General features: G+C 42.7%; 1 protein-coding gene across 1 annotated transcript in view; it reads right to left on the reverse strand.

Annotated features, from left to right (window-relative positions):
- LOC126483693 (39S ribosomal protein L3, mitochondrial) overlaps window positions 1-27,388 on the reverse strand; it is an 84,369-nt gene that overhangs the window by 17,557 nt on the left and 39,424 nt on the right. The window contains exons 5-6 of the mRNA XM_050106779.1: window positions 16,249-16,409; window positions 15,980-16,169 (exon numbers count right to left, since the gene is read on the reverse strand). Coding sequence (XP_049962736.1) covers window positions 15,980-16,169; window positions 16,249-16,409 — 351 coding nt within the window. The remainder of the gene's footprint in view (window positions 1-15,979; window positions 16,170-16,248; window positions 16,410-27,388) is intronic.

The raw sequence follows: 27,388 nt of genomic DNA on the forward strand, positions 1-27,388 counted from the left end.
CTACAGTCAGTCACCTTCAGGCTGCTGCCTCGGGATGTAGTGGTGGCGGAGAATCTAGCATCCCTTAGGCAGATAGTGTTAAGGGCTGGAAAGAAAGCCAATATGCTCTTGATATGTCTGCCAGGGGGACATCCAAGATGTGGAGGTGGCCCTGCCTGTGGCTATCAAGCGAGCAGAGTGCAGTCATATACAAGTTGTGGCTCATGTCAACACCAACGCCTGTTGCAAGGCTTCTGAGGCCATCCTCTGTTCATACAGGCAGCTGGCAGAGGCGGCTGCTGTACGTTGTACTGTGTATAACACCAACTCAAACCAGTATGCAAAAGCTGTTTAAACCAGATTATTAGTAATGAACTGGGATGGAGCCAGATGACCCTGAGACTCAAGGAGCCAACACATCTGCCAGCTCACTATGGTTCAAGTAATTCAAGCAACCTACAGAGAACATGGGTGAGACTTCTTGGGCAACAACTGTCCATCTCTAGAGGGTGCTTACCTGGTTTCAGTACTGGGACAATAATGCTTTCTGGCCACTGCAATGGGAACTCTTCCTCGCTCCAGATGCATTTAAAGATGCCGGTAAGTGTTCTGATATTTGGTTGTGGTTGCGGTCTGGTCCTGGGGCTGTATCAGGACAGTGGGTGAGGACACTGATGAATTTCCACTCACTGAATGGAGCTCCAGGTGGTGTGTAATGAAACATAATTGCTTTTGCTCCGGCTGCTGTTATAGGACATGAGAGGCAAGTTGATAATACTCAGACACTGATGCTTGAGCATAGTGCAGAGGAAAATGTTCGTGACGGCGTCTGGGTCAGTGTAGATAGTGCTGTTCGTGGTAATACCAAGTACACCTGCAGGTATCTGGTATCCACACAGACATCTGATCTTAACCCAAACCTACAAAAGAGACATACATGGTCTGATGGTTGAAATGTATCATTTCCAGCATTCTTATTTCCATATTTTTGTTTGGTGGCGGACCCGGGCATGGAGCCGCTTTAAGGCAACGCGATGCTCCATTGATGGGAGCTGTTTATGACATTAGACAGCCCGCCTACGATCTCAAATGGCATCTGCTATTTCAGAGGACCACCAAGTACTGTCTTCTGTCAAGGTGGGCTGGAGCAACAGGGGATCACTAAATCAGCTGCCGAAAGAATGGCTGTAGTTGTATTCTGGACTGCCTCTGAGAGAGTGACAAGAAGATCAGGAAATGGTCACTATACAGGTCTTCGTGGACCCTCCAGTAAATGGACGGCAGAAGACGAGGGCTGCGAAAGGAAAGGTCTATGGCTGAGGAAGTTCCATGTGCCACACTGAAGTGTGTGGGGGTGTCAGTATTCAAGAGGCAAAGGTCAAGTTGTGCCAGTAAAATTTTGAGGTCTTTACCACAGCCAGTGACCATGGTTCCACCTCACAAATGGTTATGGGTGTTGAAATCACCCAAGATTAGGAAATGTGGGGGGAGCTGAGAAGCCAATGCAAACAGTGTGTTCCGAGGCACTTCACCATCAGGAGGAAGGTAAACATTGCAGATTGCAATATCCTGGAATGTCCTTACCCGAACAGCCACAGACTCCAAAGTGATATTCAGAGACATGAATTTGCAATATAAAATGTCTAGAGTTTAAGCGCAAATACTACCCGACACCCTGTCATATGCAGCACAATTCTTATAATATCCCCAGTATCCATGAAGGGCTGGGGTACCTGTGCATACATTTTACACAGTTATGATTAAATTACTTTTGACCAAAACTTGGCCACTTCCAGTGCATTTTCTGTTGCTTGTTGAAGGTCATCTTCTAAACAAGAGTGTGGACACAATCGACACCGAAGCATGTGCCAGTCTGTCTATTCTTCTCCACAGTCACACCGAATTATCATTTGGATCAGTGTATCCCCATTTTGCCACAATACACAGGTCTACAAGGGACTGAATAGAAGCCTTAGGCTTGCTTAACGATTTTACACAGGACCAGAATTTTCTCAGGTTCTCCAACACATAATTTGCCAGGTTAACTTTTGATCTGCCAACTCCGGATCTCAGTCTATTCAGGGACTTCCAAGTTGTCCATTCCCTGTCATTTCATTAAAGCCTGGAGGTACAGCTTCAACAACTCTTTTCCAACCAGGGGAAGGTAGGTCATAGCCCTCCATAGCTGTAACCTAGCTTTTTCAGCAGTGATTTTAAGTTCCTTTGATGTCCTAAGGAAACTCTTCCTTGACTTCAGTATGGTTCAGTATGGTTCATGCCCATACTGAGTATGAGTAATTTCCAGTTCCACTGCCTTTCTTTCCTTGTTTGCAACTATCTCTCTTCGAACAGGTGGTAGTGCTATTCCTGCAAGGTGGTAAAGCCATTCGACTGGAGTGGCTTTCAAGCAACCTGTTATAATTCTGCAGGTTTAGTTGAGTGCTACATTCACCTGTTTGGCATGAGTTGAATTATGACAAGCAGGACAGGCATACTCTGCCGCAGAATAGCATAGTGTCATTACAGATGTTCGGATTGTTTCATGTTGACTACCCCACTGTAATCCAGCCAGTTTCCGTAGGAGATTGTTCCAGGTGGAGACTTTCGACTTGCATTTCATTAAAGCAATCGAGCATACCTTGGACATCATCAGTATATGATTCAAAATAATCTGACAGCTGATCCTTTCAGACCAGAAACCTTTTCAGGGCCACAGTTAATGATTATATCTATTAACATAGAAGGCATAACACCAGCCAAAGAACAACTGCTACATGAACTATGCAGTCAGCACCTGTGCCATATATACTACAAAATAATAAGACAATATCTAGAGATCATCTAACTGAAACTAAACACTCTGTGCAACCAGTAGGCACATATTCTGTGTACTTCAAGAATTTTGATGGTACACCACCAGATGACCCAGTCAGCACTAACTCTCTAGGTTTGCTACAGCCCCACTCAACACAAGATGACAATATAATACGATTCATGAACAAAGGTGACTTGCGAAGGCCAAGACACAGACAGGGATGGCAGCATTGCCAGTTCCAAACAACAGTTGCGGTATGAACACAGGTGCTTTTGCACTTAAAGAAAGCATGTATCCTGTGAGCTATGTGTCTCACTTGCTTGTATAAAATTTGTTGCTCATCATCATAATCCTCATCATCATAATCACTCATGACAACTCAGAAAAAATGGAGTAAGAATTCATTAAACAACTCACTACTACCATGTTTAATGCTCGCACTCACTACTACCATGTTTAAGATACTCTGAAGACTACTGAACTCTCATTGTGACTGCCTTTGTTTGTGACTCTGATTACAGTAGTCCACCACATTTGCAGAAACACAGCTGAATGGCAGTGTAGCCACAGGCAGGAAGAACCAATTTTCTCCCACAGAAGAACAGTGCAACAGAAATGATCTTCTCTTTCTTGGCAAGTTGGACTAATACACTCCTGGAAATGGAAAAAAGAACACATTGACACCGGTGTGTCAGACCCACCATACTTGCTCCGGACACTGCGAGAGGGCTGTACAAGCAATGATCACACGCACGGCACAGCGGACACACCAGGAACCGCGGTGTTGGCCGTCGAATGGCGCTAGCTGCGCAGCATTTGTGCACCACCGCCGTCAGTGTCAGCCAGTTTGCCGTGGCATACGGAGCTCCATCGCAGTCTTTAACACTGGTAGCATGCCGCGACAGCGTGGACGTGAACCGTATGTGCAGTTGACGGACTTTGAGCGAGGGCGTATAGTGGGCATGCGGGAGGCCGGGTGGACGTACCACCGAATTGCTCAACACGTGGGGCGTGAGGTCTCCACAGTACATCGATGTTGTCACCAGTGGTCGGCAGAAGGTGCACGTGCCCGTCGACCTGGGACCGGACCGCAGCGACGCACGGATGCACGCTAAGACCGTAGGATCCTACGCAGTGCCGTAGGGGACCGCACCGCCACTTCCCAGCAAATTAGGGACACTGTTGCTCCTGGGGTATCGGCGAGGACCATTCGCAACCGTCTCCATGAAGCTGGGCTACGGTCCCGCACACCGTTAGGCCGTCTTCCGCTCACACCCCAACATCGTGCAGCCCGCCTCCAGTGGTGTCGCGACAGGCGTGAATGGAGGGACGAATGGAGACGTGTCGTCTTCAGCGATGAGAGTCGCTTCTGCCTTGGTGCCAATGATGGTCGTATGCGTGTTTGGCGCCGTGCAGGTGAGCGCCACAATCAGGACTGCATACGACCGAGGCACACAGGGCCAACACCCGGCATCATGGTGTGGGGAGCGATCTCCTACACTGGCCGTACACCACTGGTGATCGTCGAGGGGACACTGAATAGTGCACGGTACATCCAAACCGTCATCGAACCCATCGTTCTACCATTCCTAGACCGGCAAGGGAACTTGCTGTTCCAACAGGACAATGCACGTCCGCATGTATCCTGTGCCACCCAACGTGCTCTAGAAGGTGTAAGTCAACTACCCTGGCCAGCAAGATCTCCGGATCTGTCCCCCATTGAGCATGTTTGGGACTGGATGAAGCGTCATCTCACGCGGTCTGCACCTCCAGCACGAACGCTGGTCCAACTGAGGCGCCAGGTGGAAATGACATGGCAAGCCGTTCCACAGGACTACATCCAGCATCTCTACGATCGTCTCCATGGGAGAATAGCAGCCTGCATTGCTGCGAAAGGTGGATATACACTGTACTAGTGCCGACATTGTGCATGCTCTGTTGCCTGTGTCTATGTGCCTGTGGTTCTGTCAGTGTGATCATGTGATGTATCTGACCCCAGGAATGTGTCAATAAAGTTTCCCCTTCCTGGGACAATGAATTCACGGTGTTCTTATTTCAATTTCCAGGAGTGTATAATGGTCTTGAGTTTCTAACTGAGGGAGTTCATCAAAATGGCATGTTATTTTGGCAAACTCACTCAACTGGAAAATCGAGAACTTTATGATGAAACAGAAATTACACTGATATGAGGAGAAATTTGATACAACTATGCATTGTGAATGACACCATATGAAGCTCTCAGCAAAAGCAAGGCGTACAAACATGTATGTGTTTAAAAAAAGAGAAGTGATGGACTGACTCTTCTGAAAAATTTACTGTAACACCTTCATAAATAACTTCTTCTAGTTTTCTACAGAAACGAGAAATCTAAATCGCGCACTACTAATCCAAAAGTAAGAGTATGAACAGCAAATGGCAATGCACACTATTTCTCAAATGACAGTTTCTTTCTGAGGAGTTGAAGACAAGATGAATGAGAGGATGGAAGTACTTACGAACAGAGGTACAAATACTGGTGGGACAGTGATATCACTGAGTAACGATATGTGTATGAGTAGAGTTAAGACAATGGAGAGCAAGAGCTCAGATTTAAATGCCAGAATGCTAATAATGCACAAAAAGCTATAAACAATATTTATATCACATACAAACAGATTTTTGCACAGACCTTAGAGGGGGAGGGGGCCCACACGCAGCACTGTTATTGTTTGTGTGTGTGTGTGTGTGTGTGTGTGTGGGGGGGGGGGGGGGGTGACTAAGAGGAGGTACACTAGAAGATATTAACATGAACAAAATGCACCACTGCAATGCTGTCTTTAGCTCAGGATGAAGGAAAGGCTTGAGCACTTATGTATTTCGTCACGAGACACTCCGTCTGTGAATTAGTGCAGCCATTGGCCCTTTCACCAACCATCATGTCAAAGTAAGTAATTAGATTTGGGGCAACCACTGCTGGTAGAGTTCATTGCTGTGTGCCACAGTTCTTGCTGATGACAGAGGTCACAGCTGACAATCTTACCAGCAGGTAAATGAACAAAAGTGCAGAAAAAGCAAACAAATCACTTATAGTTCTGTAGTGGACAACAACTGCCTCAGAGCAATCACACACTGCACAGCCACCACTTCACTTTGAGGTAGGGAAGCCACTGCCCCAGACTTGTAACTCTGCCTCTTGCATGCCACTGGGCATAGAGATTACACTGGGAAACAATTCTACTGAATGCTAAAATCACGAAAAAAGGTTACATGGACAGGACAACAGTATCGTGGGTACATGCCAATGATAGGGTACTATTACATCACCAAACACGCCACAGTATGATAATGGAAAATCTAGGGGGAAAAATAATGATGGAAGGAATAAAGGTACAACTCGCCACATATCTGAGGCACTGTGTGGTGGATATGCACAGTCAACCTACAATGCAGTACAATCTAATCGACTGGGACAATACAGGTGTGTGTTCAAATGGCTCTGAGCACTATGGGACTCAACTGCTGAGGTCATTAGTCCCCTAGAACTTAGAACTAGTTAAACCTAACTAACCTAAGGACATCACAAACATCCATGCCCGAGGCAGGATTCGAACCTGCGACCGTAGCGGTCTTGCGGTTCCAGACTGCAGCGCCTTTAACCGCACGGCCACTTCGGCCGGCAATACAGGTGTGTGTGTCTGTATTTTGTATATAATGGAAGGGGTAGAGATAACAACTCAATGTATAGTTGAGTTGTGAATAGGAACTTTAGAGCTAATAGGACACACGTGTGCGTACACACACACACATACACACACACATAGAGAAACCGAAGGGAGAAAGCTGCTATGAAGTGAAAGGGATGTTTGGGGAAGGGTGGCTGACGGTTGCGAGGCAGAGGCAGCAGGAGTGTGGCAAAGGAATGTGGCAACAGGGAGCTTGTTCTGGCTGCAGTGCACAGTGATGTGGAGGAGTGGATGGGAGTATGGCATCAAACAGAGGAAGTTACAGGCTGTGGAGAGGAGGGTGCTAGTTCAGTACAATTCAAATCTAGGGCATGGGTGGAGGTGTGTGTGACAAAGGGGTTAGTGGAAACTGAGTCCACAAGGATTACAGGATGAAAGGATGACTTGCACGAACAGTTCTCATCAATATACTTCACAGGACCCAGTGTTGTGGGAAGGACTCAGATGGCACAGTTCTGCCACTGGCTGGTCAAACTCTGTTCTCAGCCACAGTTTAGAGGTGGCCACTCAATCAGTTAGGCAGGTTGTTGGTGGTCATGGCTATTTCAAATGCTATGCTTAAGTTACACCAAAGCTGGTATATGATATGATTGCTTTCTTACGTCATCCTGCCATGGGAATGGCATAGGATGAGCTGGATGGATGTATTAGACAGATATTGCATTTGGGTCTTCCACAGAGGTATTACCCTTGTGATAATGAGTTAGGAATCGGTGTAGCATAAGGATGGACCAGGATATGTCACAATGCATAGGCCCTACTTTGATGATCTCTTCCATCCACGACATCTCCCAAAAACCTAGAAACTAAACTAACTCAAAACATTCTTGTCTGCTTTCTACTAACAACCTCAATCGTACAGAAGTTTCAGTCTCCAAAAGCCTCACCTGCACCTCCGCACCCTAGTTCAATAGTGCTGCACCATTCTCCTTCTCTTGACCCCTATTGAGGAAAACTTTCTTGCCAGCAATTCCTTCAACCAAAGCCAACCAGAACTGAATATTAAACTGGCCTCTACAAGTTCATACCTTCATCCAACCAAGAGCTTCCCCCAATCTCACCAAACCGTCTTCTGGGAATCTTCTGGGGTTCCTCAGCTCCAACTTGGTCTCTCCTTTCTTACACCCTTTCCTAACAGAGCTATCAACAAAGAGAAAAAACAGTCAGCTACACACGTAAGATAGACCCCAATTTAATCACCTTCCCTATACACAAAGATCATCACCATCTGATGAACTGCAATGATTACTTGACAGGTGTCTACCAAACCTTCTGACTCTTCTACCTACAAGTCCTGTCACAGACAACCCAGAAGTCCAGTACAACACCTCCAGTCCCATTCAAATCCTTAGCTCACCCTAGAATATCTCTGCCAGATCCACCTCCCTTACACCCACATTCTACGTGCTTCTCAACATCCATAAACCTAACCACCCTAGAAACCCCCTTGTGGTTGGTTACTGTGCTCCAGCTGTTGCTGACCAACACCTCTAACCCATTGCCCTCAGCCAAGTTTACCATTGAAATATACAAACCAGTTCCTTTACAGTCTGTCAACCACCCACACTCCTCTACCATCTGGATCCGTACTTATCACTGTTGATCCTACCTCCCTATACACCCAACATCCTCCAGGCCCATAGCCTTGCTGGTATTGAAAAATATCTCCCCCAATGTCCTACCAACTCCAAACCCACCGTACTGGCATGGCACTACCCTACACTAACATTTATACGTCATCTAGAGAAAACCCTCCATGCCAAACAAAATCTCAAATCCCTTGCCAAGTTCGCATTCACTGATAATGTTGACGCAAACAGCACAGGACGCAGTGTGGCATAAAGGTTAGCACTGTTGGCTGGCGTGCTGCAGGTGTCCATTCAAACCTAACCACCAGCAAAAATTTGGTATTTACCAGTGTGACGCTGAAAATTTTTAGAAAATCAAACACAGATCAATTTTTTTAAAAAATTAAATGATTTACTGTTTTTCAAAATACTCCTCTTTAACATCAACACTTTTTGCATTTGATGAAACCAGCCCTGAAAGCAATGATGCCACTCTTCCTGAGGTATTTCAGAAATCAGGTTTTTATAAAGTCCACTGTGTCATCTGATGTCGAAAAAGTGATTCCACTGGGTTCATCTTTTATTTTTGGAAACAAAATGAAATCACAAGGTGCTAGGCCATGGATGTATGATGGAGGGTCCATGATGCTCACCTTTGGATATCCTGATACTCAGTTGTATGCAGCAATGTGTTGTTGTGATGTACACTTATTATTCCTTTTGTGCATTTTTCATGAACACTTTCAAAAATTTGCAGTAAACAAGCTACTTGTGTACCAGTCGGCAGTACTAGCATGTCCGTCCTCTAATGCTACAGTAGCAGATGCATTTTAGAGAAAAAAACACTAGCAAATATCTTCTTACCTGCACTTTGAATTCGTTAGAATTTTGAAGGCTTAAATTGTGTCTGAAAGAGCCTTTGAGGCAACTGACTTTTCTTTTCAGGCTTGTAACAATAAATGACACTGGTGGAGATTCCTGAAAAAATTTTGGCCCTCATTCAGCAACACCTCCAACCAATTGCCCACAATCTACACTCCCATGTCAAAGACACCAACCACTTCCAACTGCAATTCTCCGCCAGCCCCACCCCTTTAACTCCTTGATCCCCACTCATCAATGTTGATGCCACATCCCTATACACCAATATCCCTCATGCCCATAATCTTATGGTTATTGAACACTATCTTTCCCAACATCCTTCAGGCTCCAAACCCACTACCTCATTCTTCATACACCTTACTAATTTTATCCTAACCCACAACCACTTCTCCTTTGAAGGGAAGGTGTACACACAAATTCATGGCACAGCCATAGGAACCAGTATGACACCCTCCTACGTCAACTTTTTATGGGCCATCTAGAGGAGACCTTCCTAACCCTAACCTTCCAAAATGCCAAACCCCTACTCTGGTCCAGGTTCATTAATGATACATGAATGGACTGGATTCAGGACCAAGGCAGCTTATCTTTGATCATTCACAACCTCAACACCTTCTCTCCCATCTGATTCAAGTGGTCCTCCTCAAAACAGCATGTCACGTTTCTAGAAGTTGACCTCCTCCTCTCTGATGGCACCATCTGCATTTCTTTCCACATCAAAACCCACCAACCATCAACAGCACCTGCATTTTGCAGCTGTCATCCCTTTCACACCAAAAAACCCATCACATACAGCCTGGCCACCCGGGGACGGTGTATCTGCAGTGATAAAAACTCCCTAGCTCAGTATGTGGAGGGTCTCACCAAGTCCTTCACAGAAAGGCACTAACCCCCAGACTTAGTCCGAAAACAGATCTCCTGTACCATTTTCCCTCACAACCCCAATCCCCCCACCAATCTTAAGAATCAGCCACAAAGGAGTGTCCTCTTCATCACCCAGTACCAACCCAGACTGGAACAACTGAATCACATACTTTGCCAGGGCTTTGATTACCTACCACCATGCCCTGAAATAAAGGGCATCCTACCTGAGATACTTCCCACCCCTCCTAACGTGGTGTTCCATAACCCAACCAACCTCCACAAAATTCTAGCCCATCCCCATGCCACTCCCAATCTCAACCCCTTGCCACAAGGATCATATACCTGTGGAAGACCCAAGAGCAAAACCTGCTCAATCTACCCATCCAGCACTTCCTATTCCAGTCCTGTCATAGACTTATCCTTCCCTATAAGGTGCCGGATACCTGTGAAAGCAGTCTTGTCATTTACCATCTACTGCAATCATTGCTCAGCTTTTTATATTGGTATGACTACAAACCAGCTGTTCACCAAGATGAACAGCCACCGCCAAACTCTGGCCAAGAGCAAAGTACATAACCCTGTGGCACAACATGCAGTTAAGCATAACACACTTGATTTCAATGGCTGCATCACTACCCAAGCCATCTGGATCCTTGGCATGGGGTGGGGAGGGGGGGTCCTGTATTATCGGGTGGGGAATTGTAGGACTCCACTTGACAGGTCGGGGGTGCACTACACAAAGGAAACAGCTACTTGAGTAACATACCTGTGGAGTGCACGTTTTTTTTAGGCTAGGTGGCAGGTTGACATTCTCTGATGAACACTCTCCAGAGGGTTTGCAGATAGTGTGTCTGACTGCAATCGAAGTAAAAACACTTTGACACTCAAAATTTTATCAATAAGCTGTCGAAGTACTCGTAACAAAGTTCCTGAATTTACTTCCCTCCAGGAAACTTCTCGCACTCAAATTACTCATGGGACTGAGAGCTGGCTGAAACCCAAAGAGGAAAGCTCTGAGATAATTAATGATGCATGAAATATATGTTGAAAAGGCAGAGTAGATGCCATTGAAGGGAGGGGGGTAGGGGAAGGGGGTAGGGGAGGGGGGGGGCGGGGTTTCGTTGAATTTGACAAAAAATGTTGTCTCTACTGAGGTCAAATTTGGGTGTGACAGTGGAGTTATCTGGTTATGTGTAACAGGTCTAGGAGAAATCAAATTAATTGTTGGATGTTTTTACTAGGTACCCAATTCCGCAGTGACAATTTTAGTCACTGACAGAAGGTCCCATGGTCAACAGTGTGAAAATACCCAGATACTGCAATATTATATGGAGGTGGCTTTAATATACCGAGTTTAGACTGGGGCACCTATGGTTTCATTGCAGGGGGCACAGACAGACAATCTTGCTAAGTCCTTTCGAACATGTTTTCCAAAAACTGTTCTCAGCAGCTAGTTCAACAGCCCACACACAACGGAAATATTTCACACCTTGTAACTAGAAACAGGCATGACCTAATCGACAGGGATTAGTGACAGCGATGCCATCATAGCGACTTTGGTTACAAAAGTTAATAAATCAATCAAGAAGGCTAGGAGAGTATTTCTGCTGGAAAGAGCAGATAGACAGTTGTTAGTATTCCACTTAGACAATGAAATGACATCATTTAGTTCCAGTACATTGGAAGAAAAGGACTGCCTGCAAATCATACTCTGGAGAAGTATGTGCCAGCTATGTGGATTAAGGATGGAGAAGACCCATCTTGGTTTAACAATGAAATCCAAAAAAATGCTGAAAAAGCATAGACTGTTGCACTCTCGGTTCAAAAAAGAAGGCACAAATGACAACATGCAGAAGTTAATAGAAAGACATGTATCTGTAAGAAGATCGATGCACCAAGCTTATAACTACCACAGCCATACCTTAGCGACAGATTTTGCCAAGAATCTGACAAAATTCTGGTCCTATGGAAAATCGTTTAATGGAGCTTCTATCCACCAACTCGTTGATCAGTCTGATGTAGCAGTAGAAAGTATCAAAAGTGAAGCTGAAGTTTTAAATTTTGCATTTGAAAAATTGTTCACACAGGAGACTCATACAAATGTACTACTGTTTGATCGTCACACAATCTCCTTTACGAAGGACAAAGTAACAAGCAGCACTGGTGCAAACAACTGCAAGGGTTAAAGCGAATACATTGCCAGATCCTGATGGAATCCTAATTTGGTTTTACAAAGCATGCTCTACAACGCTGGCCCCTTATGTAGCCTGCATTTGTCGGGGAACCTCTCGCCCAGTGCTAAGTCCCAAGCGACAAGGAAAAAACACAGGTTACTCCTATATATACAAAGATAAGAAGGGTACAAGAATGGACCCACAAAATTACAGACCAATACTGTCATTATTCCATCCTGGATTTTCCATTGTTTGATTAGACAAATATCTTTAACATCGGTTTGCTTCAGAATCCTTGAACATACCCTCAGTTTGAATAAAATAAATTTCCTTGAGAGGGAAAAGCCTCTGTCCACGTATCAACATGGTCCACATATCACTCATGCGAAATTCAGCTTACCCTCTTCTAATATGAGATCCTGCAGACCATGGATGAAGAGCAACAGCCGAATTCTATATTCTTTGGTTCAAATGGCTCTGAGCACTATGGGACTTAACTTCTGATGTCATCAGTCCCCTAGAACTTAGAACTACTTAAACCTAACTAACCTAAGGACATCACACATATCCATGCCCAAGGCAGGATTCGAACCTGCGACCGTAGCGGTCGCGCGGTCCCAGACTGTAGCGCCTAGAACCGCTCGGCCACCCCGGCCAGCAGGAGATATATTCTTTGGTTTCTATAAAGCTTTTGACATGGTGCCACACTATCAAATGTTAATGATTATACAAGTATATGGAATAGGTTCTCAGATATGTGAGTGGCTTGAAGATCATTAACACATACATATACCAACAAATGAAAAAAAATTGAAATGACAAATAATTGTGACTAATTAAAATAAGAAGAAAGGAAGAAGACTTATTAATACAATATGTTTGTATCAATGTCCGCCTCAGTTCAAAAGGAAACGAACAAATGATGACAGCTAAAGTTTAATAGAGATTCATGTGTCTGTAAAAATACCTCTGCAGTACGCAAACAACAACTACCTCTGTCATACCACAGCAAAAGATCTGGCCCAGAACCCTAAGAGAATTTCAGTTCTTCATAAACCCACTAAGCAGATCAAAGGCTTCCATCCAATCACACTTTGACTAGTCTGGTGCGGCAGTAGAAGATAGCAAACAGAAAGCTGAAGTTTTAAATTTCATGTTTAAGGAATAGTTCACACAGGAGAATCATACAAACATGCTATATTTTGACCATCGAACAGACTCTAGTATGGATGGCATAGCAATAGGCATCCCTAGTGTACAGAAACAACTGGAAGCGTTGAAAACACATTATTCACCAGGTAAATATGAAATCCTGATTCAGTTTTACAAAGAGTACTCTAGAGCATTGAACCCTTCTTTGCTTACATTTATCATGAATCTCTCACCCAGCACAAAGTTTGAAGCGATTAAAAAAAAGTGCAGGTGACACCCGTATATAAAGAGGGTAAAAGAATAGAACTGCAAAATTATGGACGGATATCCTTAACATTGGTTTGCTATGGAATTATTGAAAATACTCTGACTTTGAATATAATAAATTTCCTTGAGACCGAAAATCTTTCCATGAGTTAGCACGGGGGTATAAAGCATCGCTCTTGTGAAACTCAACTTGCTCTTGTGTCACATGGTATACTACGAACATAGATGAAGGGCATAAGGCAGATTCCATATTTCTAGATTTCTGAAAAGCATCTGACATAGTGCTACACTCTCAACTGTTAACAAAGATATGAGCTTATTCTACTGCCACCACCGTACATTTTGTAAAGGCCCATGATGATAAGATTAGGGAGACTAGGGCTTGTATGGAGGCGATAGACAGCCATTTTTCTCTCACTCTACTTGGGAGTCGAACAGGTAAGGAAATAACCAGTAGTGGTACCCTTCGTCATGCACCATACAGTGACTTGTGGAATATTTACGTATATGTAGAGGTAGATTCCATCCCCGCTAGCCCAGGCACCAACCCCATTTCTACCCCTGCCCCATCCCCCTTTACTTCAGTCACACCCTCCTCTCTGCAGTCTATGTCCTCTACGTTCTATTTACCACTCTCAATTCACATCTCCACCTCACTGTGTACTGTGCATAGCTCCCCTTGCCTACAGACACAAGCAACTCTCCGGTGGCAAATTCCTATCCTGTGTGCCTTCTGCCTCTCTCTCCAAGCCATCAACAATTCTTCCCCAACCCTCCTCCCACTCCTGGCTCCTTGCCCAATCCACTCATAACAACCCCTTACCCCATTCTAGCTGCAGTTCTGGCTCAATATCGTAAGGTGGAACATTGTAGTTGAGCAGCTGTATGTATATTTCATTAGCTGTGAAGAAGAAGTATTTGTCCAAAAGCTAGCAAAGTTTTCTATACCTGCCTGCCAACAACTTAGTGATATAGTGATTTGTTACCTTTACTCCTTCCATCATTTATAGTCCACTACGTATTTTCCATTACGATATTCATGTATTTTCTGCACTTGGTATGCCTGAATAGTTACATCATTGAAAACTTTGCAATATTTCTAGTCTCATTTATGTGCCTTTCAACTGATTAACACCTCAACTAAACTGAGTTGTTTTCCTTACTCAATCTGTTGTTTACACAAAGCTCACATGTCGTAACTCTTGTGAATAGTGCATTTTTCACGCAGTGGTGCAAATATTATCATTTGAGGAATGTTTACTTGCTATGAAATGGAGCTCTTAACACAACTGACATTCTCTCTCACTGGAAAACAACACGGAAACCTACAGTTTGATTTTGGGAATTTGTTTATTCGTTTACAACCCTCTGCGCCCTTAGCACAACCCCCCTGCTCCAGAATTTTGCCAGAAGTCTTTGAGGAGCTCTACAAATGTGAGAACACTTGTGTGCTACCATTGCCCTGGCCTTTCAATGTCACATGACTATAACTCCAACATTATTAAACACACATGGACCACTATCACGTAAATGGAGCGAGCTCGTTAGAAGATCAAATGAATTACACAACAAGTTACATGAGATATCTGTGTGCTACAAAACATGGCAACTGGTCCTGAATAACAACAGGTGTGAAGCCCCCACATGAGCACTACGAAAATTATGTAAAATTTCAGTTACATGATAAATCATACAAATTTAAAGGTCATCATTTCAACTACATACCTAGGGATTATAATTATGAACAAATTAACCTGAAACTGTCAAACAGAAAATGTTTTGGGGAAAGTGAATTAAAAGCTTTGTTTTATTGGCAGGATATGCACAAATCTACTAAAGAGACTGCCTACACTACAACTGTCCATCCTCTTCCGGAGTACTGGTGCATGGTACGGGATCATTACAAGATAGGGTTGACGGAGGGACAGTGAAAAAGTTCAAAAAGGGACATCTTGTTTTATATTATGACAGAAAAGGTGAGAATGTGTCACAGATATGATAAGTGAGTTGGAGTGGCACTCATTAAAACAAAGGCATTTTTCGTTGCTATGATGTCTTTTCACAAAATTTCAATCACTAACTTTCTCCTCCAAATGCAGAAATATTTTGCCAACTCCCACCTACATAGGTAGGAATGATGTGATAAAAAATGAAAGGAATCAAAGCTTGCACAGAAAGATTTAAAAGTTCATTTTCTCCATATTTTATCTAAGAGTGGAACATCTGAGAAATATTTTGAGAGTGGTTCTACGAACCCTTTGTCAAGCACTTAAAAAAGTGTGAATTGTACAGTAGTCATGTAGATGTAAATGAAGATCAAATGAGATGATCATGCTTTAGATCTCTGAGTTACGCACAATAGTCAAGTGATCACGGGTCGGAATGGCCCCAAAACTTTTGTGTCTCATGGAGTCAATGCTACATTGTGTCGCTATAAACAGGACAAAATGGGGTGCTACAAATTGCTAGGTAGATGTCTCTAATACCGCTGCTCATGAGTGTACAGTGTCTTATCATTGTTTATATTTTTATTATGGTTTTGGATTTATTACCTACCTTAAGGCCTCTTAATATTCTGTAGCGGTTACCCATATGGCCTGGCATTTTTGTGCCTGGCCAAACTCTTCCTTTCTCTCCACCACCACCAATATTACCAGGACGCCGATGTGTTTTGGTGACACCATGAGAGGCTGGGCCACCTTTGAACCCCCAGCGTTTAACCACACCTTGAAAGTCTCGATCAATGCTAGAAAATCGTACAATTTACGAAATTACTGGACCATATACGTTAATGACAGAACTCCAAGTAATACCACAGTACTTACGTTTTACCACGAACATCTACAACATCCCCAACTCGGAAATGGGATGCATATAATGGGGTTCCTGGCTGAATTACTGCTTCAGGTGACACCATGAACCGTCCTAATGTCTTCTTAGGCATAACTCCAGAGTCTTTGAATAATCCACAATATTCCTTTGTGAACTATAAGTGAAGGCAGATATAAAACATCAACAATTATAACAAATAGTGTTGCAGAAGATAAAGAGATAGTATGGAGAACTAGCATTGTAACATAATGAGCACAAACATATAATTACAGAACGCTGGAAGAATGAAGCAAGTCTAAGTTCTGTCAATGTTAAGATCATTAGAGGTAGAGCACAAGATGGGGTGGGAAGTGAACTGCAGGAAACTGGTTTGGTAGCATTGAAGGAACAATCCTGACTTTCGCTTGAAATGATATAAGGGAACTAAGGAAAATTTAAATAATGATGTCTAAATTGTTGTTTGAACTCTTTCACATGCGAGGCCAGTGCCTCAACCATTTCACAGCCTTTCCCAGTACTGAAGCTGGATTTGGTGGATCCAGAACACGATGGAACTTCTATGTTTGTTAAATGACAAAGGTCTGACCTTGAAGAATATAAAAATGTAACGAGAAACAGTCCAAATGTTCCAAAATATTCACCGCATATTGATTTTAAATGAGGTTATGCATTTTTTTGCTTTTACTAGTGAAACAAACAGAGTTATATAAAGATTTAATTGAGGAAATATTCTTGGGTTATCAGCTGAGTTTTGGTGTCATCGTGTTGCAATGTTTTGATAAGTTTCCTTATGGTAACCTTCAGACGAAGTGTCAGCTTCAGGTCCAGTTCATTCCTTTATAACTGCTTGACAGTATACTCTCAACATGTGGACTAATCGCGTGAATTTGGAAGAGATGTCATGGTCAGTGGTACTGGAGGATGGGGTGCTTATCAGACTGGAGGGGTATGCAGGCCTCGTGTTACAGTAGAACTGCATGTCTATTCTGCATTTTAGCTAATGTAACATCCCATGTGGACCTCAGCTGGCCAAGGCAAAAGTTTCTCACATGCTCCGAACAGCACTGTGAGATGCGATGTACTACATACCACACTTATAAGCAATGCTATAGAGATACCAGCAATTCAAAGCCCTAGTTGGCCTTCCTGTAAAACAAGCTTGTTCTTGATTTCACCCATTGAGTGAAAAGTGATTTTTTATGTTTTTTTTCCTCTCTGTTATTTAGTGGGCAGCACTGCACATGGAAGGGAAGCTATATGCTTGGATTCTTCTTCTGAATCAATTTCTTTCTTCTTCTGGCTTGGGTACACCATTCATTTTATTTGTCTCTGAGTAGACATTCTTGCAAAAAGTTTGATGCAGATGCTGTAACTTAGTAGACGGACTTTCCTTATTGTATGTGGCTCACAATCTTTGCACCTGGATGCTGATCACAGATTTGCATTGCAGTGGATGGTGGCAGCTATTGGCATTTATGTACAGGTGTGTCTTCTTCCTGCAGAAGGAGTGTTGCAGCATGCAATCAGGGTTTTCATTATCAGAATGTCCCGATTTCTTCCACCTCCATGGTGAACTTGACACTGTCATGTATGTCGTTAAGGCGGTGTAGGGATTTTTGTAGGTTTCCTTCACTATACAGCAGAACTATACACATGTCTTCCATTCATAGGTTAGTGACACTTGGCACTAGAGGGGATACCATGACGACTCCATATTTCTGTTCATAGAATTTCCTACTGCTTTGGAAGCAGGTGGTGAAAGTGTGTTGAACCAGCATTGTTGTTGAAGTGACTCACTAGTAGTACCCTGGAATCTTCTATCAGTACCCATATGAAGAGAAGAGAGATATGTCATTGAAGCTGTCCAGCAGTCCTCTTCCCCCCCCCCCCCCCCAAAAAAAACAACAACAACAACAACTACTCTTCTGGAGGCGCATGATGGCCTACTTGTTGGGCCCTTGGAGACTTGAACCCAACACTTTGCCTGAGGATGACAAGCAGCAAACTCATCAAAATGTTAAATGTTGTGACAACCTGATGCCACAACTCAGCTGATAATCTGTGAAATTTCATCAACAGTGGTTATGCCTAATTTATTTCAATCAAATCTGAATATGCAGCAAACATCAAAGGCATTACACCATGTGAAAAAATACCCTTTGTCATTTAATTTCTTCTTACAAGGAAACATCACCAACTTGACCTCATATTATAAGGAGAAAAATACTGCCTTGCAAGGTATTGGGCCAATCAATCAATCCTGAGTGAAAATTTGGGCCATAATTCTGCCAGTTATAACTTTCTGACAGTACAGTTTTTAAACTTCTGCACGCACTGAATGTTTTATTGAAGGCAAGTGAGGGAAAGGTGGACACATATGTCAACATCTTTTGATATTTTGTTCAAGAACACATTATTTTGTGCAAAAAGTAGTAAGTAATATAAATATGTTATATGATAACATCACGTAAGTACATGTACAATATTAGTTTAACAGTATTCTCTTATTGACATTCTGCAGATATATATATGCCTGAAATCAAAATGAATAAACCTAAGCAGATGAAGAATTATTACAATACGAAGTTTATGATTTTCAATTAACAAGTTAATTGTATCATTCATGAGGATGAATAGCACACCTCCTGCAAATGTATTTTACTTTAACAGTGCCAACTAGAAACTTCAAAAACAATAATGCAGAACAGCGATGTTGATAACTAAATAATGCTACGCTATTTCTTCAGTGACACACATTTTTTTTTTTCATTCATTTGTGCTGAAGCAGCAAACCGTAACTTAAGAACGTTCAAAGCAAAGAAATGTCTGGATCCTGCTTCAGGTTAGAGATTGTGCACTTTGACCCAAAGAACAAAGCATATTACCAATACCAAAACAGAAATCCACAAATCTCTTACTCACTCCATTGTATTGTACTTTGTGTTTGAGCATTAAGTGGCTGCAGTGGGCTGACGTGAGTGACAAACAGCCAGTGTGCACAAAAGTTTAAAATACGTATGTTCAGAAGGTCAGAACTGCATACTATTAGAACTGTAGTCCAATTTTCACATGGAGTTGATTGCTGGGGCTGATATCTTAGCATGCTTTCTCCCTGCTTAAAATATGAGGCCAAGTTAGTGATGTCTCCTTGTCAGGCATTTTCTGGGCTGATTCACAGTACTCAAAAGAAATTTTGGCCACGTAGGGCAGCATATGTGTAGTGACATGAACTCCTTCTCGCAGTATGCTGAGGGTATCTCAATGGCCTTCACAGACAGGTATTACCCGCAGACCTAGTCAGCAAACAGATTTCCCACACTATTTCCTCACACACCATATATCCTCCCATCACCCTGAAAGCCAGCTACAAAAGAGTGCCCCTTCGTCATCCAGAACCACCCTGGACTGGAACAAGTGAACAATATCCTTCGTCAAGGCTTTCATTATCTATCATGCTGCCCTGTAATGAGGGGCATGCTACCAAAGATCCTTCCCAACTTTCCTGAAGTGGTGTTCTGTTACCCAAACAACCTCAACGATATCCTAGTCAATCCCAATTCCACTCCCAATCCCAACCCTTGTGGAGGACCCAGGTGCAAGACCTGTCTAAATCCACCCACCTAGCACTTCCTACTCCAGTCCTGTCACAGGTTCATCTCCCCATCAAAGGCCAGACCACCTGTGAAAGCAGCCATGTTGTATATCAGCCCTATTGCACCCGATGAGCAGCTTTTTATTTGGTATGACTACCAACCAGCTGTCCACCACAATGAATGGCCATTGCCAAATGGTAGCCAAGAGCAAAGTAGACCACTCTGTGACACTACAGCAACTGAACATAACATGCTTGATTCAAATGGCTGCCTCAAAACCTGGGACACCCGGAAAGCAAGGGGGAAACTACAGCTGAAATTTTTCCCAAGGGCATGCAGCTTTACTTTATGGTTAAATGATGGTGGCATCCTCTTAGGCAAAATATTCCAGATGTAAAATAGTCCCCCATTTGGATCTCCGGCCAGTGGCTACTCAGGAGGATGTCATTATCAGGTGAAAGAAAACTGGTGTTCTATGGATTGCAGTGTGGAAAGTCAGATCCCTTAACCGGGTAAGTGGGTTAGAAAATTTAAAAAGGGAAACGGACAGGTTAAAGTTAGATATAATGGAAATTAGTGAATTTTGGTGGCAGGAGGAACAAGACTTCTGGTCAGGTGAATCCAGGGTTATAAATACAAAATCAAACAGAGGTAATGCAGGAGTAGCTTCAGTAAAGAATAAAAAAAGTAGGAGCACGGGTAAGCTACTATGAACAGCATAGTGAATGCATTATTGTAGCCAAGATAGACATGAAGCCCACGCCTACCACAGTCGTACAAGTTTACATGCCAACTAACTCTGCAGACAAGGAAGAGATTGAAGAAATGTGTGATGAGATAAAAGAAATCAATCAGATAATGAAGGGAGACGAAAATTTAATAGTCACGGGGGACTGGAATTTGATAGTACAAAAAGGAAGAGAAGAAAATGTTGTTGGTCAATATGGAATTGGGGTAAGGAATCAAAGAGGAAGCTGCCTGGTAGAATTTTCCACAGAGCATAACTTAATCATAGCTAACACTTGGTTTAAAAATCATGAAAGAAGGTAATATAAGTGGAAGAGACCTGGAGACACTGGAATGTTTCAGATAGATTATATAATGGTAAGACAGAGATTTAGGAATCAGGTTTTAAATTGTAAGACATTTCCAGGGGCAGATGTGGACTATGACCACAATCTATTGGTTATGAACTGTAGATGAAGAAACTGCAAAAGGGTGGGAATTTAAGGAGATGGGATCTGGATAAACTGAAAGAACCAGACGTTGTAGAGAGTTTGAGAGAGAGCATTAGGGAACAATTGACAAGAACGGGGAAAAGAAATACAGAAGAAGAATAATGGGTAGCTTTGAGAGATGAAATAGTAAAGGCAGCAGAGGATCAAGTAGGTAAAAAGACTAGGGCTAATAGAAATCCTTGGGTGACATAAGAGATATTGAATTTAATTGATGAAAGGAGAAAATATAAAAATTCAATAAATGAAGTAGGCAAAAAGGAATACAAACATCTCAAAAATGAGATAGACGGGAAGTGCAAAAAGCAGGGATGGCTAGAGGACAAATGTAAGGATGTAGAGGCATATATCACTAGAGATGAAATAGATACTGCCAACAGGTTGGAGTAAGGCAATGGCAAACCACCTCCGCTAGGACCTTGCCTAGTCGGCGTTGCGGGTCTCCCGCATCATTCCCTACGCTCCTCGGAGTATGGGCCCTCACCAATAGGAAATTAAAGAGACCTTTGAAAAAAAGAGAACCACTTGTATGAATAGCAAGAGCTCAGATGAAAAACCAGTTCTAAACAAAGGGAAGGCAGAAAGGTGGAAGGAGTATATAGAGGGTCTATACAAGGGTGATGTACTTGAGGGTGATATTATGGAAATGGAAGAGGACATAGATGAAGATGAAATGAGAGATATAATACTGCATGAAGAATTTGATAGAGCTGTGAAAGACCTAAGTCGAAATAAGGCCCCGGGAGTAGACAACATTCCACTAGAACTACTGATAGCCTTGGGAGAGCCAGTCCTGACAAAACTCTACCATCTGGTGAGCAAGATGTATGAGACAGGCGAAGTACCCTCAGACTTCAAGAAGAAAGTAATAATTCCAATCCCAAATAAAGCAGGTGCTGACAGGTTTGAAAATTACCTAACTATCAGTTAAATAAGTCACGGCTGCAAAATACTAACATGAATTCTTTACAGACGAATGGAAAAGCTGGTAGAAGCTGACCTTGGGGAGAATCAGTTTGGATTCCTTAGAAATGTTGGAACAAGTGAGGTGATACTGAACCTATGACTTACCTTAGAAGATACATTAAGGAAAGGCAAACCTATGTTTCTAGCATTTATAGACTTGGAGAAGGCTTTTGACAATGTTGACTGGAATACTCTCTTTCAAATTCTGAAGGTGGCAGGGGTCAAATACAGGGAGTGAAAGGCTATTTACAATTTGCACAGAAACCAGATGGCAGTTATGAGAGTCGAGGAGCATGAAAGGGAAGCAGTGGTTGGGAAGGGTGTGAGACAGGGTTGCAGCCTATCCTCGATGTTATTCAATCTGTATACTGAGCAACCAGTAAAGGAAACAAAGCAAAATTTGGAGTAGGAATTAAAATCATGGAGAAGGAAAAAAAATTGAGGTTTGCTGAAGACACTGTAATTCTGTCAGAGACAGCAAAGGACCTAGAAGAGCAGTTGACAGAACTGACAGTGTCTTTCAAGGAGGATACAAGATGAACATCAACAAAAGCAAAACAAGGATAACGGAATGTAGTCAAATTAAATCAGATGACGCTGAGGGAAATAAGACACTGAGGGAAATGAGACACTTAAAGTAATAGATGGGTTTTACTATTTGGGGAGAAAAATAACTGATGATGGTCGAAGTAGAGAGAATAGAAAATGTAGACTGTAAATGCCAAGGAAAGCATTTTTGAAGAAGAGAAATTTGTTAACATTGGGAATACATTTAAGTGCCAGAAAGTCATTTCTGAAAGTATTTGTATGGAGTACAGCCATGTATGGAAGTGAAACATGGACAATAAAGTTTAGACAAGAAGAGAATAGACGCTTTCAAAATGCAGTGCTACAGAAGAATGCTGAAGATTAGATGGGTAGATCACGTAACTAATGAGGAGGTACTGAATAGAATTGGGGAGAAGACGAATTTGTAGCACAACTTGACTAGAAGAAGGGAACAGTTGGTATGACGTGTTCTGAGACATCAGATCACCAATTTAGTATTGGAGGGAAGTGTGGAGGGTAAAAAGAGGGAGACCAAGAGATGAATACACTAAGCAGATTCAGAAGGATGCAGGTAGCAGTAGTTATTTGGAGATGAAGAAGCTTGTGCAGGATAGAGCAGCATGGAGGCTGTATCAAACCAGTCTCTGGACTGAAGACCACAACCACAACAACAACAACAACAACAACAAGAAAAGGTGTATGGTTTAAAGTATCTTTACAAAAATACAAAGATTTAAATATTGTAAGGATAAAGTAGCATTAGCAGCAAATGTTGAGGCATATTATTACAAGTATACTGTAGTTGCAACTGAGATGCAAATATCTGTCATAACAATAAGATGCTACATGCAAATGCAACGGCACAGTCCTTCCATTATAACACAGTTATAATTACATTTGTGATGCTGATCAAGACAAAACAATGAAGTGTGTACATGGAAAGCACATTAATTTTCCCAATAAGATAATTGTTGCTAGCTTTATAAAGAGTCGCAATTAAACAGCTGCATCACAAGAGTTTATTACTAGTAAAAAAGGACTTCAAAATGATACAAACCTTACATATGAAGCACGACAAGTAGCTATGCTTAAACCAAGATCATTTGTACAAGTCTGTGGATATTTGGCAATACATACCTCTCTAGAGGTGTGGTACTTATTCCTACTTCTTCTTACTTACAAATGATACATGCAATTGAAAACTATGAAGTAAAGTATCATAGGTAAGTGCACAGTGGGAGCATTATCTTGTCTCTGTGTGCCAAGTCATGCTGAAGGACGACACCCGGTTTCAAGATGGAACCTTGTTTGCAGTAACTTTGTATGAGGATATACCTGCTTGGACACAAATATATAAGCTCCTGGAATCAGTGGCATAGTTTGAAGAGGCACAGAAATCCTAATAAAATTTACATAAATTTGATAATGGTTATTACACAGTGTTAAGAGACAGATGATCTTTTTAAAAATATTCATCCCATCTTGAGACTCCATAATGGGACATTATGATTGGTAATGATCTGTCAAGTTCAATGATGGACCTGTTTGATGTTAATATATAGCTGATTAATATGAATGGACTTCTGACATTCTTTAAAGAAGTTAGAAACATGTTATTGAGTTTCTTAACAGCCACATCAACACAGGAGGTGAAAGAGTAACTGTGTCGGCCCTTTGGTGCGCTCCAGTGAGCCGCCAAAGAAAGAGCATTATTTAAGTAATTGCAAACAAGTGCTCGGGCTATTCTTTATGCCGCATCACTGTTGTCCAGTTGATGTGTTCAGTATTATGCACGACCCGTATCTTATGTGTTGCTCTATAAAGTACTATGTTCCATACATTGCATCTGTTATTGCTATGACAAACTTGGCGACAAGTTAGGGTTACGTTTTCCCTGTGTATTAATGTCAGTGCTAAGTCACCTGACAAACACTTGATAGAAGAAATACTCTGTCTCATTGCCCAGCAGCCATCTTTCGTGAAACAGCACCAGCCTCTCGCCACCACTCTCAATCAAGTAGCACCTGCGTGTTTGTGGCAGGTTACTTTCCCACCAATGCAACTGTTGACCTTTCGGCGTATGATGAATTAACTGAAGAGTGGGACTCCTATGAGACATGGTTACCCCGACCATTTCAGATTTTTCATGTGGGCGATTGAAATATGTGTAGGGCTTTCTTTCCTGGCTTTTGTTGTGCATGTATCCGTTGTTTTGCCAACTTGTGTCTTTGCAAGAAACGGCCAGCTTTGATGGCATTTGCAAGCTCCTCTCAAACTATTACTATGACAGAATGCATTTCATTGTGATGTGTGCATAATTTTACTGTTGCCAGAAATGCCCACACCAATCTGGAATGCAGAATTACGAAAGTTGAGTTTCGTAAATTTGTCATTAGCACCCATCACAAATCCTACGATTATCACAGGGTGCATGATATTATTCAACTGGCCCCAGACTGGAAATTCCACAAAAAACTTCAATGTGAGAATCTGATGCTTAAGGGACGTGCTCCATATAGTAAAGTCCTCTGAAGTGTCACAGGCTGTGGACGATCACATTGTTGAGCGGGGGGATCTATCAGAAGTTACTCAGTCAACCTCCATTGGGCACGCTGCAAGTGTTCACGATCTGCTGCAGCAGTACAACATTCAATTTAGCGTTGCATGGGACAGTGTCGATTATGGCCACAACAGCAACAGCTGCGTCACAGCTGTGGCCATGTATCCCCCTTCCGTCTTGCTAGTACTGCTTTGCCCAACACGATCGTGTTGGGCAGTTTGCAACATGTGTGTAACTCCACTTCAAATGTGGCAGACACAGTAGTACCGATAGACACAAACTGTATCTCTATGAAGACTGTTCCCCAAAAAAATTGTTTATTGACTTACGTGGACTTGGGCTCCCCCCCCCCCCCCCGCCCCCCCCCCCCCCCCCCCACACACACACACAGATTTCATGGAAGTTGGTTACCTACAGTAAACAGCAGATTCTGATCCAAGGTAAGTTCTTCGTTCCTGTGTCTTACATATCTGTTGTTCCCCTCTCACTTTCCATGTTGTGGATCATTCCTTCCACAGATCTAGTCAGATTAGATGCATTTAAAGCTTTCCATTACTTCATTGCCAATGAGGTAAATATAGTGTCAGATCAAGTTCCATATCAGCAACTGTAATCCCCATGCTCTGAGTTTTCGTCTCAGTTTTCCCCTGGGCTAGGTTGTGCTGCCAGGTTTCAGGCCCACATTACCATGAAAGAGTTGGACTGCGCTCATGTTTTTTGGGTGCAACAGGTGCCAGATGCTTTCCATGACTGTCAAAGCCAAATTAGACCATTTGACATTGCTTGATGTCATTTGGCCTGTTTCATCCAGTGAATGGGCTATACCACAGGCCATTGTTAAGAAGCTGATGGGTAAGCTACCCCTCTGCAGCAACTTCAGTGTCAAGATTAATGCACATTCCATGAAGGATACATACCCCTTGCTCTGTCCTGATGAGATGCTCGCAAAATTGTCCGGTGCCCACTATGTTTCAAAAACTGATCTGTCAGAAGTGTACCTCCAACTCCTCTTGGATGAGGCCACTAGGCGCCTTGTCATGGTCAATACGATTTTCGGCCCACACCAATATCAACACCTGCCTTTTGGCGCCACTAGGGCACCTGCAATTTTTCAGTGTTTTTTAGAAGAGCTGACAGCCTCTGTAACCAGCTGCATCAATTACCTCGATGATACTGTTTTGGGTTTCCCACTGAAAACCACCTCAGCAACCTCCGATCATTGTTTTCTGTTTTGCAGTCTGTGGGTCTCAAGAGCAATCTTGCCAAATCACAATTTTTTCATCTGTCAACTGAGTATCTAGGTGTTAAGCAAACAGGGATGAAACTGTTGCGTCACTGTGTTAACACAATTGCGGCTTTGAGGCAGCCAACTTCCGTTAAGGAACTGCAGATGTTTCTAAGTAAAGTTGCGTACTAATGTAAGCTTTTGGCGGACACATCTGTCATTGCTCAGCCACTTGAGATTTAGCATTTGTTTTGCTTACACCTAGGCTTCAATCTGTCCCATGCCTGGCCGCTTTTCAGCCGGGCCAGCAACCCCTGTTGGCTACGGATGCCTCTCAGCATGGTCTTGGTGCAGCGTTGGCCCACAAATACAAGGACGAGTCTGAACGACTCACTGTTTACGCTTCTACAACTTTAACTCCCACTCAGTAGTGGTATTCTCAGATTGAAAAGGAGGCTTCATCAATTGTGTTCATCCTCAAGAAATTTCACATCTTTCTGAGTGGTTCCAAGTTCTATTTAATCACTGATCACAAGCCATTGGTTGTTCTTTTTAACTCTTCAGCTTTTGTGCTGGATAAGGCAGTGCATTGTTTCCAGCGGTGGACTCTCTTCCTCTACCGTTTTCCTTATCAGCTCCTTTACCAACCAATGGCGCAACATGACAAGGGTGATGACTTATTTCACATTCTGATCAGGCTGGACCCGATGTTCGATTAGGATGAGTTGCTTTGCTTCAGTTTAGATATAGAGAACCAGGATGTGTTCAACAATCTTCCAATTGCTAGTGCTACGATAACATCGGCTGTTGCCATGGACCCTGTACTTACAAGGGAACCTCCCCATCGCACCCCCCTCAGATTTAGTTATAAGTTCGCACAGTGGATAGGCCTTGAAAAACTGAACACAGATCAATTGAGAAAACAGGAAGAAGTTATGTGGAACCGTGAAAAAATAAGCAAAATATAGAAACTGAGTAGTTCATGGGAAGATAGGCAACATCAAG

This window comes from Schistocerca serialis, chromosome 6 (genome assembly GCF_023864345.2).
Source record: "Schistocerca serialis cubense isolate TAMUIC-IGC-003099 chromosome 6, iqSchSeri2.2, whole genome shotgun sequence".
Taxonomy (NCBI): domain Eukaryota; kingdom Metazoa; phylum Arthropoda; class Insecta; order Orthoptera; family Acrididae; genus Schistocerca; species Schistocerca serialis.